The 15,734-nt window shown below is 49.6% G+C and overlaps 1 protein-coding gene across 1 annotated transcript; it reads right to left on the reverse strand.

The window, feature by feature from the left end:
- Positions 1-428: 428 nt before the first annotated feature.
- Positions 429-15,715, reverse strand: LOC102460682 (uncharacterized). The gene is made up of 3 exons (XM_075906115.1): positions 15,624-15,715; positions 12,114-12,286; positions 429-5,986 (listed from the first exon to the last, which is right to left on the reverse strand). Exons 2-3 carry the CDS (start codon positions 12,250-12,252, stop codon positions 4,791-4,793), a joined length of 1,335 nt encoding a protein of 444 aa, XP_075762230.1. The 5' UTR covers positions 12,253-12,286; positions 15,624-15,715; the 3' UTR covers positions 429-4,790.
- Between the last annotated feature and the right edge of the window lie 19 nt (positions 15,716-15,734).

Raw genomic sequence — 15,734 nt, forward strand, 5'->3', positions numbered from 1 at the left:
TGGGAAGGGAGGCTTCTCCCTCCTCCATGGGTGCGCGGGTGTCGGTGCCCCTTTGGGGCAGGCTGCACCAGGAGGTGCCGAGGGTGGGAGACCTCAGGAGGGGGCATGGGCAAGGCGGGGGGAGAGCTGGGGGTGGCAGAGGGGGGCCTGGCATCATTGGGCTGCTGCACAGGGCCCATTTGCTCTGTGATCATACCCAGGATAGTGCACACACGGTCAAAGTGCTCCAGGTACTGGCCCCACACCTGCTCCCGCCACTCTGCATCTGCGCGGATCTTCTGTGAGCGCGTACTCAATGCGCTCGATCATGCAGACGTGGCGGCGGAGCAGGTGGTGGCAGTCCCGGGAGCACTGCAACGGGCCCTGGATCCTTGGTGCCGGCAGGATGGGGCTGGAAGGTCCCTCTCTGGCAGGGGGTCCCACTGCAGAAGCAGAGGAGAGCAACATGGTCAGTGAGCCCTGCCCCATGGTGTTCCGGGCGCCCCGTGCCCTCCTCCTAGCACCTCACAGGCCACGATGCCCGGGGACAGGTGTGGCTGGCAAGCAGGAATTCCCTTGGGGCAGCGGGAGGGGGGAGTTCCAAGGTGGCCCAGGAGCCCCCGGGGGGGGCTGCATGTGCTTGGGGGGGCCTGTTGTGCCTTCCCCGGGGGAAGCTAGTGTCCCAGAGGTGGCCATGGATGTGTGCTGCGTTCAGCACCCTTTAGGTTGTGTGGGGTCAGGCCTGCAACCTTGGGGCTGGCCTACTCCTGTCCAGAAACGCCTCCCTCCCCCAAGGTCTGGTTGTGCAGAATCCCTGAGGGCCCAGGCGTGTGCTGGGGCTAGCTGCCGCTTCTGTGTGCCACTTGGTCTGGCTGCTTGTAGGGTTGCCAGATGGTTTCAACAAGAATAACAGACACACTTGACATTACATCACAATCTACATTACATCTTTGTTAGAAAATACCGGACATTTGTATTTTCTCATTTATATTTTCTCAATTTGTTTCCCGAACAGAAAGCTCAAATACTGGACTGTCCGGTTCAAAAATGGACACCTGGCAACCCTAGCTGCATGAGGTTGCTCGTGCTGCATGCCTCTGCACAGCATGTGGCCAGGCTGTGCCATGTGCTGCTCCCTCTCCCCCACCCTGTGGCTCCCCATGTCCCCAGCACACTTGTGAATGGTAGCCACTGCACTCACCAAACGATCCCTCACCAGCTTCTGAGGATGCCCAGGACACACCAGGACACATCCTGACTGCTGCTGGGCCGGGGTGGTGGGGTCTGGCTGCTATCCTCTGACGCCTCCTCCTCAGCGTACCGGTCGCCCTCCTCTTCCTCCGGTTCCCTGGGCCAGACCACTGGGGTGTCCACCGATGTGTCCACCTGGGCCAGCAGGGGATTGGCCACTGTGTCCCCCAGGATGTGTTGCAAGCGGTGGTAATGGGGACAGGCAGTGGCTCCGCCGCCCCCACACTCACTGGCCTGCACATAGATGATCATCTAGTCTGACCCCCTGCACAGTGCAGGCCACAGAATCTCACCCACCTCTCCTAGAATAATCCTCTTACCTACATCTCAGACATTGAAGCCTTCAAATAGTTTGAAGACCCCAAGATGCAGAGAATCCTTCAGCTGTGATCTGTACCCCATGCTACAGAGGAAGGCAAAAAACCTCCAGGGCCTCTGCCAATCTACCCTGGAGGAAAATTCCTTCCTAACCCCAAATATGGCGATCAGCTAAACCCTGAGCATGTGGGCAAGACTCACCAGCCAGACACCCAGAAAGTTCTCTATAGTAACTCCTATCATCCCTTCATTGACCTATTTACCACTGATAATGGTCAATTAGTTACCAAGATCATGTTATCTCATCAAACCATCCCCTTCATGAACCCATCGGCTGTGCCTACACTGGACCACTTATTCCGGAAAAGCAGCTGCTTTTCCGGAATAACTTGCCAGCTGTCTACACTGGCCGCTTGCTTTTCCGGAAAAGCAATGACGATCTACTGTAAAATTGTCAGTGTTTTTCCGGAAAAACTATGCTGCTCCCGTTCAGGCAAAAGACCTTTTCCAGAAAAACTGTTCCGGAAAAGGGCCAGTGTAGACAGCACAGTAGTCTTTTCCACAAAAAAGCCCCGATCGCGAAAATGACGATCAGGGCTTTTTTCCAGAAAAGCGCTTCTACATTGGCCACGGACGCTTTTCCGGAAAACTGTTCTAAGCATTTCCGGAAAAGGGTGCCAGTGTAGATGTAGCCATCTAGTTTAATCTTGAAGCCAAATAGATCTTTTGCCCCCACTACTTCCCTTGGAAGGCCGTTCCAGAACCTCACCCAGTGAGAACAACAGAATTCCTCCACATGGAATATAAAGATGGCTTTAGAGGTTTCTCCCTCTTTGTTTTCATTCCTGTCTTCATTCCACCACTTCAGGAGCATCTTTGCTATGAATTGAGCCCAAAAGGACTTGTGTAAAATAGTAGTTTATTCCATCTCTGCTTCAAGTTTGCACCAGGCACATTGTAATTGGTGTATTTAATTAGTTTCCTTTAACAATTTTACCTCAAAATGTCCTCTCTGTTATTATTAAGCTTTTCAATTGTATCGTCTAAAAGACTGGCAGTGTGCTCTTTTGCGTAAGATCTAAGGTATAAATTGACCTGCATTTGTGTCTGGCTCGTTGGTATCAAGAGAACCTGTTCAGATTTGGTGAGACTGGTTTTCATAACCTCTTCTCTGTGCAAGGTGTGGTACTGGTTGTGAAACAGCAGGAGCTGATGTACCTAAAGGGATTGCTTGTGTGTCTTTTATTTGCCATAGTGGCCAGCAAGAAGTGTTCTCTGTCACTGGTTTGGGGCGCTTTATAGCAGAGGACCCCCAAACTTGGGCTATAAGTAGTTTTGTCTTAAGCAATTCACCCTGATTTGATCCTCTCAGCAGTGCCCCCAGACTCCCTGTTATATTACAAAAGGGTCTGTCTCATCTTTGGGTTCTCCAATGTGACAAAATGTGTGAGCACTGACCAGTGTTCCCTGTAAGCTGCATGGCAGCACTTCTTCACTGGTGATTAATCAGCCCCACCCAGTCAGAGGCTCATGGCTCCATGCAAAGAGCTCACTGGGCAAGGCTGATTAATCACCTGTGAAGCTTATAAGGCACACTGGCACTGACTAAAGCTCTCTCTGTTTGAACTACAGCTTTTACCTTTCTCTTCCAACAGATGTTCAAGGAGGTTTCAGTTCCATTGAACCTTTACCCAGTCTGAGCAGTTATAGCGATTCTGTCTTCAGTGAACTTCTGATGTGCAATAAGGTATGAGCATTCACTGAAGCTTTTCCCAGAGTCAGAGCAGCTGAAGGGTTTCTCTCCTGTGCAGATACTCCTATATCTAATAAGGTCTGACCTCTCACTGAAGCTTTTCTCACAGTCAGAGCAGTTATACACACTGTTCCATATAATCTTTCCCATTCAATTGCAGAATGAATTTTGTTAGAGGCACCAATATGGAGGGAGATGTGTGACATCTCCATATTCATGCATAGAACATAATTCATGTAAAAGCAGGAGGGCACAGGGGGCTTGAATTGTGGGAAGGAGGTGCAAGGCTGGGGCAAAGAGTTGGGAAGCAGGTGTGTGAGGACTAGTGCTGAGGTAGGGCCAGGAATGAAGGGCTCAGGGCTGAGACTGAAGTTTGAACTATGGAGGGGTGAAGGCTACAGCTAGGGGTTTGATCTCTGGGAGGAGGCCAACGTATGGTGGAGTTTGAGGGACAAGCCACCAAAGGGATACACTGAGGACAGAAGACTCCCACCAGCTTTCTTTCCCCCACTCAGATGCTGCTGTGAGGAGTGGGGGAAAAAGAGGCACCTCTCCCTGCCATGGCAGCTCTGGGGCTGGGGCCATGGGATAGACAATTGTCTGTCAGCCCATTGCAAGTCTAAGCCGCTGTTCAGACCAGTGGGTACAGGCATCACTCCTCACCACAGCCCTAATTGCTTGCATGGCACTTAATAGTCTATTGCATGGCCATATGGTCATGCATCTCAAAGGTTATAGGATTTCTCTCCTGTGTGGATTCTCCTAGGTCTAACAAGGTCTGAGCTCTGAATGAACCTTATCCTGCAGTCTGAGAATTTATACAGCTGCTTTAACAACCATGTTGTGAACAAGACACGAGAAGTAATTCTTCTGCTCAACTCTGCACTGAGTAGGCCTCAACTGGAGTAATGTGTCCAGTTCTGGGGACCAGATTTCAAGAAAGATGTGGAGAAATTAGAGAGGGTCCAGAGAAGAACAACAAAAATGATTAAAGGTAAAGACGACATTACCCATGAGGGAAGACAAAGAATTGGGATGATTTAGTTTGTAAAAGAGAAGACTGAAAGGGGACATGATAGCAATTTTCAAATACCTAAAAGGATGTTAGAAGGAGAAGGGGGAAAAAATTGTTGTCCCTGACCTCTGATGATCGGAGAAGAAGCAAAGGGCTTAAATGGCAGCCTGGGAGGTTTAAGTTTGAAATTGGGAAAAACTTCCCAACTGTCATGGTGATTAAACATTGGAATAAATTGCTGAGGGAGGTTGTGGAATCTCCATCATTGGAGGTATCTAAAAGCAAGTTACATAGACATCTATCAGGGATAACAGATGGTGCTTGGACCTGCCACGAGGGCAGGGGATTGGACGCAATGACCTCGAGGCCCCTTCTAATTCTAGTGTACTATGATTTGATACCATGATTCTATGATTCTTCTGTGTGGACCGTATGATGATTGTTAAGACCTGAGCACTGACTGAAACTTTCCCCTCAGTCAGAATAATCAAAGGGTTTCTCCCCGGTGTGGATTTTCCTATGTGTAACAAGATTTGAGCGCTGACTGAAGCTTTTACCACAGTTTGAGCAGTTATAAGGTTTCTCCCCTGTGTGGATTCTCCTATGTTTAACAAGGCCTGACCTCTCTCTGAAGCTTTTCCCACAGTCAGAACAGTTGAAGGGTTTCTCTCCTGTGTGGATTCTCCTGTGTCTAACAAGGTCTGAGCTTGTACTGAAGCTTTTCCCACAGTCAGAACAGTAAAAGGGTTTCCCTCCTGTGTGGATTTTCCTATGTCCAAAAAGGAGTGAGCTCCTCCTAAAACTTTTCCCACAGTCAGAGCAGTTGAAACGGTTCTCTTCTGTGTGGCTTTTCTGATGTCTGACAAGATGTGAGTTCCTACTGAAGCGTCTCCCACAGTCAGCACAATAAAAAGGTTTCTCCCCTGTGTGGATTCTCCTATGTGTAACAAGGTGCGAGCTGTCACTGAAGCTTTTCCCACAGACAGAGCAGCTGAAGGGTTTCTCTCCTGTGTGGATTCTCTTATGTTTGATAACATCAGAGCTCTCACTGAAGCTTTTCCCGCAATCTGAGCAGTTGAAGGGTTTCTCCCCTGTGTGGATTCTCCTATGTCTAACAAGGTCTGACATCTGACTGAAGGTTTTCCCGCACTCAGAGCAACTGAAGGGTTTCTCCCCTGTGTGGACTGTCCTATGTTTAACCAGGTGACACCTCTCCCTGAAGCTCTTCCCACAGTCAGAGCAGTGGAAGGGTTTCTCTCCTGTGTGGATTCTCTCATGACTAATAAGATGTGAGCTCCTACTGAAGCTTTTCCCACAGTTAGAGCATTTGAAAGGCTTATCTCGTGTGTGGGTTCCTTGATGTTCGATAAGAGTTGCACAGTCACTGCAAGTGGAGGATTCCAGCTGATGGGGGATTTTCTGCTGAGCAGTTTCTGTGTTTCTTTTCACCCCTCTGCTCCTCTGACTTGATTTACCCTGTGTCTCCACTGCATGGTTTCCCTGCTGCCTTTCTGGGGTATGCTGACTCACACCAGTCTCTCCCTGCTCTGCTCTCGGGGAAACATGCTCTTCAGATCTTTCCAATAACATTCCATGCAAAACCACTTGCTGATGAAGTCCTTCCTGATGAAGACTCTTCTCATTGTTCGCACTCATCATCCCATCACCTGCTGGGATAAAGAATTCAGACAGGAGTCATTCTCTGTGCTGAGCTGAAAGGAAAACTCTGAAAGGGGAATAGGAAAGGGGGAACACACCGAAATAATGGCTGAAACAGTTAAATATTCATGAGCTGACTTCATCCTCCTTTCTCATAACCCTTTCCCAAGGAGATAACACAGCCTTCCATCCCACCCTTTGACTGGAGTTGAAGACAGGCTGAAGGGTCAGTTAAACTTGATGAAAATGCTCAAGTGCTTTGAAGGGACAGAAATTGGTTTCTGAGGGAGTTTAGTAGATTGCTCACACGTGTGGTAGTCTCTGATCATCTCCCTTCCTCAGAATCCTGGAAATTCCTGCACAGCTCCTTCCCTTGCACCAGCCAGGAGATCACATGAGCTTTGGAGACTGGAAATCCCGCTCGGGGTGCAATTAAACAAGTGCCGATCTTGTTCATTAAGGTCTATGCCATTATTGCTTCCAAACCCAGGATCTGAGTCACCCACCCAGAGAGGTTTCAAGATCCCAGGACGCACTCACCTGCAGTAAAGGTGCATCCCCTCTGCCTTGGCAATGGCCCAGCTCATTCCCTCAGCTCTACTGAGGACTGGCAAATCTGACAACAGGGCCCACAGGCAGGGCTCAGATTGCAGCTGCCACATGCTGGGTCACTAGGACTTGGAGAGAAAGGACCCAGCAGAATTCTAGCTCCCCAAGGGCTCTGTGCACAATGCTCCTGCCTGAGGGGCCCAGCTCCTTCTGCTCACTGGCTCAGATGTTCTACTTGAACCAGGAGGCAGGGGAAGTTCTCTGAGCAGCTAAATGAATCTTGGGGGGGCTGTTTCAAATGATGCCTATGCTCCAGACCCCTGGCCCTGACTGCCTGTGACTCCGTGGGCCCAGCCAGCTGCCCACAATCGCTGCTGGCCATGGTGGCATTGGGATGTGCTGCTTTTTCAAGGTGTGCGGTTGTTGCTGCAGCTGAGCTCCACCTCTGCTACCTCAGTTCTACTCCCCTAGCAGCAGCAGCCTCTTTGTGTGGTTTCCCAATCTTCCTCTTGTAGCCAGCCTGGCCTCCTATTTGTTGTTCCCACGGCTGCACAGAATCTGTCATTTGCATTTTTGCATCTTGTGGGCACATTCTGCACACCTTCAGCCAGACCCCTTCTTGGACCTTCTAGTGCTGGGAAGATCCCTCTATGACATTATAGGATTAAAATATGATCATGTGGATCATTGTGCTACCACTGTTACACAGATGCAACAAACCTTGTGCAAAGTGGGTTGTGTGCGGTGTCAATGAGAATGCTTTGATGTGGTGACTATGATTATCCTGTCTGTACGTGGACATCATTTTTGTGCCTCAAGTTACAAATATGGACCATGCACCTGTATTTCAAAGATGGTTGCTGCTGTGGAAACACCCACAAGGTAGTATCCATCCAATCCAGCCAGCACACTGAGTGGAACGTTCAGATTGATGGTCCATCAACAAAACTACAAGTCATGGAAATCTCATCCCAACCAAATGGACTTTCCCATGGACTTTCCAGCCAGATGGTGGGTAATGCCTGCCATGGCTCATCAGAGCAGGCAAGGGTGTGTGACCAGCTCATGTGACACTAAACTTCATATGGTCTTTGCGCTTTTTAGCTCACAGTGCTGGGGGGTTTGCTTTAGAACTGCCTGGTGAAAAGGAGGAAGGATGGAGTGAGCAGGGGAAGGGCCTTGAAGAAGGGGCACGAAGGAGGCGAGGCAAGGGTGTTTGGGTTTGAGGTAGATCCTGGATTGCACTTAAATTCAAAAAGTGATCTTGTGCTTAAAAAGGCTGGCTTAGAACAATGAGCTTCGCTCTGCCTGTGCTCCTTGTAAGCGGCGCACACCAGAGTTGTTGACTCGAGTCCCACGACTTGAACTCAAGTCCGACTTAAGTCGCCTAGGTGACTTGACTTGAGACTCGACTTGGGTTCATTGTTTGTGACTTGAGACTCGACTTGAGACTTGCTAATTTTGTTAAATCGGCTTGGTGAAAAAACTGTCCACAAATGCCGATATTGATGGCTTATACAAAAGTGACTGGACATTTTTTAAATTAAGACTTGAGACTTGAACTGTAGTGACTTGAGACTCAACTTTGACATGACAATGACAACTTGAAGACAACACTGGAGCATACATGCGGTTATGCAGCAGAGATTCACATGGGCCCCCAGCTGATCAGCAGAGTACACACAGCTGGCAGCATGTGCTCAAGTGCCCCTCTCCCACCTTACACCATCCTGCAACCGCTCTGGCTAACTATGCAGAGCGAGGGCAGGGGCAGTACTCATATCAGAGTGACATCTGCCCCTGTACCCTGACTCCACAAAGCACAACAGAGGGGGGACGACAGCCTGGCTCAGAAGAACTCCAAGCTGCTTCAGTCTGTACTATCACAGTCTGCCTTGCTTCCAGAGGCAGTGCTTTGTGTGTGAGATGTCTGAGCAGCCAGCTCACATAATCTGTCTGATGCACACACATACTCTCTCCCTTCCCCTGCTCATGTACCCCACCTGCACAGAGCAGGGCAGGAAGACAAAGCTCAGGGACAGAGCAGGACAGATGGCAGTGTTTAAAAGACAGTACATGGGGTTTGTGTCTCAGCAGCAACTTGCAGTGACCTGTGCTCCCTTCTGAGCTGGTACCATTGTCGGGGTGGGACATATTTCACTGTTCCTATGCCCAGGAAACTGGGACACTAGTACCCTGCCACTTTGCCAATAAACCTGGGCATGAACGGAGTCTGTGTCTTTCTTTAGCAACAATGGTGAGCTGTGCTGCATGGGCTAATTGAACGTTCTGCCAATGCAGCTACCATCAGAGCTCTGGAAAAAGTCATCCAGAGCAACTGTAACTACTCTCTGTGGAGCTAGCAGCAATTAATACAGCACTGAAGCTGCAACAGGAAACAAAGATTATCAGTCACAGCATCACCCAGGATCTCTGATGTCAATTACAACCTCACAGTGCAATCGGGTGCTTATATGGAGCAGAGCATCACTCCTATTGAATGTATTTATCCTTCCCTGGACCTGCGAAACAGGGACATACTGCAATAGCTGTTGAAAAGACATAGGACTGGACAGAGAGAGGAAGGTGAAAGCACAAGTGGAACTGTGACTGGCAAAGGATGTGAAGGATAACAAGAAAAGTTTCTACAGGCATGTTAACAAGAAGGTGATCAGAGAGGATGTGGGGCCCCTACTGGATGAAGGAGGTAACCTAGTAACAGATGATGTGGGGAAAGCTGAAGTACTCAATGCTTTCTTTGCCTCTGTATTCACGGACAAGGTCTGCTCCCGGACTAATGCGCTAAGTGACGCAAGAATGGATTGACAGCCCTTGATGGGTAAAGAACAGGTTAGGAACTATTTAGAAAAGCTAAACGTACACAAATCCATGGGTTCGAACTTAATGCATCCGAGGGTACTGAGGGAGTTGGCAAATGTCATTGAGGAGCCTTTGGCCATTATCTTTGAAAAGTCATGGAGATCGGGAGAAATCCCAGATAACTGGAAAAAGGCAAATGTAGTGCCCATCTTCAAAAAAGGGAAGAAGGATGATCCAGGGAACTATAGGCCATTCAGTCTTCCCTCGGTTTCTGGAAAAAACATGGAAGGGATCCTTAAGGATTCCATTTTGAGGCACTTGGAAGAGAGGAAAGTGATTAGGAATAGTCAGCATGGATTCACAAAGGGAAAGTCGTGCCTGACCAATCTGATGAGCTTCTATGATGAGGTAACTGACTCTGTGGACATGGGAAAGTCAGTGGATGTGATATACCTCGACTTTAGCAAGGCTTTTGATACAGTCTCCCACAATATTCTTGCCAGCAAGTTAAGGGAATATGGATTGGATAAATGGACGGTTAAGATGGATAGAAAGCTGGCTAGAAGGTCGGGCCCAGCGGGTAGTGATCAATGGCTCGATGTCAGGATGGCGGTCGGTTTCTAGCGGAGTGCCCCAAAGTTCAGTTGTAGGACCGGTTTTGTTCAATATCTTTATCAATGACCTGGATGAGGGGATGGATTGCACCCTCAGCAAGTTTGCAGATAACACTAAGCTAGGGGGAGAGGTAGATACGCTTGAGGGCAGAGATAGGGTCCAGAGTGACTTAGACAAATTGGAGGATTGGGCCACAAGAAATCTGATGAGGTTCAACAAGGACAAGTGCAGAGTCCTGCACTTGGGATGGAAGAATCCCAAGCATAGTTACAGGCTGGGGACCAACCAGCTAAGTAGTAGTTCTGCAGAAAAGGACCTGGGGGTTACAGTGGATGAGAAGCTGGATATGAGTCAAAAGTGTGCCCTTGTAGCCAAGAAGGCTAATGGCATATTAGGTTGCATTAAGAGGAGCATTGCCAGCAGATCCAGAGATGTCATCATTCCCCTTTATTTGGCTCTGGTGAGGCCACATCTGGAATATTATGTCCAGTTCTGGGGCCCCCACTACAAAAACGATGTGGATGCATTGGAGAGGGTCCAGCGGAGGGCAACCAAAATGATTAGTGGGCTGGAGCATATGACCTACGAGGAGCGGATAAGGGAGTTGGGTCTGTTTAGTCTGAAGAAGCAAAGAGTGAGGGGGAATTTGATAGCAGCCTTCAACTTCTTGAAGGGAGCTTCCAAAGAGGAGGGAGAAAGGCTGTTCACAGCAGTGATGGATGGCAAAACAAGGAGCAATGGTCTCAAGTTGTGGTGGGAGAGGTCCAGGTTGGATATTAGCAAAAACTATTTCACTAGGAGCGGTGAAGCACTGGAATGGGTTACCTAGGGAAGTAGTGGAGTCTCCATCCCTAGAGGTGTTCAAGTCTTGGCTTGACAAAGCCCTGGCTGGGTTGATTTAGTTGGGACTGGTCCTGTCTAGAGCAGGGGGCTGGACTTGACGACCTTCTGAGGTCTTTTCCAGCTCTATGATTCTATGATAAGTGACTTGACCAAGATCACACAGGAAGTCTGTAGCAGGGCAGGAAATTAAACACAGGGCTCCTGGGTTCAAAGCCAGACATTCACAGAGGAAGAAAAAGTCCCGCCCAAAGAAATTTCACTCTAAAAAGACAAGACGGATGAAGTGATTATCAAAATTGCACAAAGAGGCAAGTGAACCCCCAAGAGAACAAAGCCAGAGTTTTTAAAGGGACCCCAGCCCTAAGTCTGCATTGCAAGAAGAGCTTTCCTCCTGTTCATCTCCTACGGCAGGGCTGGCCAACCTGCAGCTCATGAGCTGCATGTGGCTCTTCCCCCTCTTAAACTGTGGTTCGCAAAGCCTTGCCTGTGGCTCACGCCGCTCCTAAAAACGGCCCCCTGGCCACCTGTTCCCTGTGCTCCCCATCCGTGCGGTGGAGCAAAATGGAACCAACAAGATGGTGCGGCCAACAGGAGCCTGATGTGGCCAAAAAGCCAACTGAAGTTTTTTTAAAAGGGGCAGCATCCTCTTTTTTTCCTTTTTTTGCTCGACCACATGTGGCTGGGGCTTTCCTTTTTTTTTGCTCGACAACTTTTTTCCTTCGGCCCTTTGGTGCTATATACCCAACTATTGTGGCTCTTTGCCTTTAATGAGTTGGCCACACCGTCCTACAGAGCTGCCCCTCACAGAATACTTGCAGAGTATGAACTGCCTCTCATCAACCCTCCCTCAACCCCAGAACCCAGCCCCCCTCATGGACAAGAACCAGCATGACATAGATCAGCCACAGCCAGGAAAGGACTCCAGGAACTGCACCCTCCTTCCAGGGGCTCGGCACACTGGCACAAGTGGTACCCCACAGGCACTAGCCAGACCCAGACCCATGGTACCTGTCGTTCCTGCCTGGGGCCTTCCACTGACACCTCTGGCCAAGGCACAACGTGGGCAAGATTGTGGGGAACCACATGAAGACCTTGGGTGTGGGAAGAGCAGCACCATTGTTATGTCCCTGAACCTGCTTCCCCAGGGAGAGGGCGTGGAGGGGACAGTCTCTCACACAGGAGCCAGGTTTATTAGGGCTGAGACTCCTAACATTAAGGGACAAGGGTCAATAGGGGCCCCTGAACCAAACCCAACCCAGCTGCTTCCGAGCCCATCCAGCCTCTGATACCCAAGGGCACAGGAATCCTTACCCAGCCAGCTCACAGACTCATAATTCTCCTGCATCACGTTCCAGTACAGGGCTTTCTGACCCAGGTCCAGCAGAGCCCATTCCTCCTCAGAGAAATACACGGCCACTTCCTCGAAGGTCACCGGCTCCGCCACAGCCATTTCCTTTCCCTGGTTCTGCAGGCCACAGGCTGAGCTGGAGAAAGACATGGGTGTTGTGCAGACTGTTAGGATAAGACAGGCAACTGAAGACATTTCAAAAGAAGCTTGAATCCTTTCCGCACCCCAAGTCTCCTCAGACTGTCCCTGGTGAATCACATACCAGACTCTGCCATTGTGGGCAAAAACTTGCGTCTCAATATTCCATAAACAGCACACACAAGTTAGGTCCCAAATCCATATTCATTTCTCTCAATATCTGGCTTGAGTTTCAACATTAATACGCCTGAAACAATGGGATTTAATTCGGAGCACCCAGTGTTTATTATAAAGAAGCCACTTTCACCTGCCTGAATACGGATGTAGGTGTCTAAATTTAGGCTCTGTGTTTAAAACCCCCTAGTCCAGTGGTCTCCAACGTGTGCCCGTGAGCACCATGGCACCAACCAGGGCATTTATGTGTGCCTGCTTAGTGGTGCCCCCAGGAGTGCAGTGCATGTGAGGTCCCGCCCCCAAGCACCCAGCACATGCGCGGCCCCCGTCCCGGGAGCGTGGTGAATGCACGGCCCCGCCCCCAGGCGGCCCGGCAGCCCCGCGCGGCACACACCACCCAAAAAGGTTGGGGACCACTGTGTCTTCCTCCATTTATTTGTTAGCAAAGGCCTAGGTCCTCTCATCAGGTTAAACCAACAAAGACTTTATAATCCCTCTCCGGAACAGAGATTAAGTGAAGTCAAAGGGACCATTCAGATATTTAAAACTAAACACACTTGTTAAATGTTTACAGGATGATATCCTAAGAACACAGAGTCACAGCATCAGGAGGGATCATTAGATCACATTCTCTTGTCCAGCCTGTATCACAAGCCATTATATTTAAAACCATCTCCAAATGGCAAAACTTTATTTCCCTAAAGCACATTTTCAAGAAAGCTGTCAAGTTTTTATTTGAAAAAAATCAGGAGATGGAGAATCCACCACTTCTTTTGCTCATTTGCTTCAGTGGCTTTTTTTTCTTCTTCTTCTTCTTTTTTCTTTTGCTGAAAGTGACTTTTGCCCGAACGGGAGGAGCATAGTATTTCTGCAAAAAGCACTGATTTCTTACAGTAGGAAGTCAGTGCTTTTGCGGACATTCAAGCGGCCAGTGTAGACAACTGGCAAGTTTTTCTGGAAAAGCGGCTGATTTTCCGGAAAAACTGGCCAGTCTAGACGCAGCCAAGGAGGAATGAGCAACAAGGGAGGACCCCTGATTCGGATGGAGAAGACCATCAGTTGATCGCCCAATCTTCTCCATCTGAATCAGGGGTCCTCCCTTGTTGCTCATTCCTCCTTGGCTGTGTCTAGACTGGCCAGTTTTTCCGGAAAAGCGGCTGATGGACAGATTAGAGGATTGGGCCAAAAGAAATCTGATGAGGTTCAACAAGGACAAGTGTAGAGTCCTGCACTTGGGACGGAAGAATCCCAAGCATTTTTGCAGGCTGGGGACTGAATGGCTAAGTAGCAGTTCTGCAGAAAAGGACCTGGGGATTCCAGTGGATGAGAAGCTGAATATGAGTCAACAGTGTGCCCTTGTATCCAAGAAGCCTAATGACATATTAGGGTGCATTAGGAGAAGCACTGTCAGCAGATCCAGAGAAATGATTATTCCCCCTTATTCGGCTCTGGTGAGGCCACATCTGGAGGATTGTGTCCAGTTCTGGGCCACCCACTATAGAAAGGATCATAGTATCATAGAGCTGGAAGAGACCTCAGAAGGTCATCAAGTCCAGCCCCCTTCCCTAGGCAGGACCAATCCCAACTAAATCAACCCGGCCAGGGCTTTGTCAAGCCGAGACTTAAACACCTCTACAGATGGAGACTTCACTACTTCCCTAGGTAACCCAGCCCAGTGCTTCACCCCCCTCCTAGTGAAATAGTTTTTGCTAATATCCAACCTGGACCTCTCCCACCACAACTTGAGACCACTGCTCCTTGTTCTGCCATCTGTCACTACTGAGAACAGCCTTTTTCCATCCTCTTTGGAACCTCCCTTCAGGACGTTGAAGGCTGCTCTCCAATCCCCCCTCACCCTTCACTTCTGCAGACTAAACAGACCCAACTCCCTCAGTCTCTCCTCATAGGTCATATCCTCCAGCCCTCTAATCATTTTGGTTGCCCTCCGCTGGACCCTCTCCTCCAATGCGTCCACATCCTTTTTTATGATACTCACATAATAGATATTAGATTTTGGTGTAACCATAAAAATTGATTTTCACCATTTTAACCTAATTTCCATATGCAGTCAAATTAATATTTTGGTAACAGTTCAAAGTTGTCTAGTTTTAAATCATTATCCAAGATATTCAGGAGACAAAATGATATAGTTGGACATACTATAACACACTGGTGTATAAGGAGATAGAAGAGAAACATTTATACAGCATCTGGAAATGGGTGACAGAGGAGGGATCATGTGAGAATTACCTGTTGTGTTCCCTCTCTCTGGGGTATCTGGTATTGCCCACTGTCAGCAGACAGGACACTGGGCTAGCTGGACCATTGGTCTGACCCAGTAGAGCCGTTCTTATGATGTTTTTTTAAAATAAATGCATTTTTCTTTTATTTACTGCCATTAAATATGTCAATACAATTTAGATTCTCAGGCATTTTGGAATCTCCCTCCCCCAAGATGTCTCCAGATCCTCTCCACCAAGAAAATCTTCAAAATTCTGATACTAAGAGATGAATCTAACAGATCTCTGCAACTTTTTCAGCAAGGAAATTTCACTCACTGATTTCTTTTTAATATTGGTTGGGGGAAGGGTTGCTTGGTTTGTAAATACTGAGAGAAAGCTGCACGAGAATCACGATAACTCGTCCTTGCTAATAGCCTGGTCCGAACACCTGCTGAGAAGGCCCGAATGCCACCAAATGCCAAAATCCCATCCCAGCGCCCGGGCGGGGCGTGATCCGGAAGTGCGAGTAGAACCCTTCGTGCTCTCGGACAAGCCACGTCACCGCTCTGCCTCAGTTTCCCGGCCTGCCCCTGCCCCGAACGCCAGGCGCACGGGCGGGGAACGAGCGGACGGGACAGACACAGCTGCGGAGCCCGCCCCCTGGCGGCGGAACAGCCGCTGGGTCCCCGCGGCAGGCGGCGGCGCGGGCGGACTCCTGCAAGCCCCGCGCGCTCGGTTGCCTGGGAAACCGGCGCTTCCGGCCCCGCCCCGCCTCGGGCGCGTGCTAGGGACTGGGGGAGGGGCGACCCCAACTGAGCTGCACACTCGTGGTGCACAAGCGCACAGGGAGAAACCCTGCCCCCCAGCGATTTATCGGCACGGACCCCCCCGCTGACATCTCCCCCCCCCATGAGTCCCCTTCCCGCACCCCCGCCTCACCTCGGCGCCTCCGAGTCTTCCTGCCCCCCCGGGAACTGAGCTAACAGCACCAACGGCTCCCCCACAGCCAGCGGCGCATGCGCAATGACCGCTGTTGCCACCGTCAGCCCA

The sequence above is a fragment of the Pelodiscus sinensis genome, chromosome 23, assembly GCF_049634645.1.
Source record: "Pelodiscus sinensis isolate JC-2024 chromosome 23, ASM4963464v1, whole genome shotgun sequence".
In the NCBI taxonomy this organism is placed as follows: Eukaryota; Metazoa; Chordata; order Testudines; family Trionychidae; genus Pelodiscus; species Pelodiscus sinensis.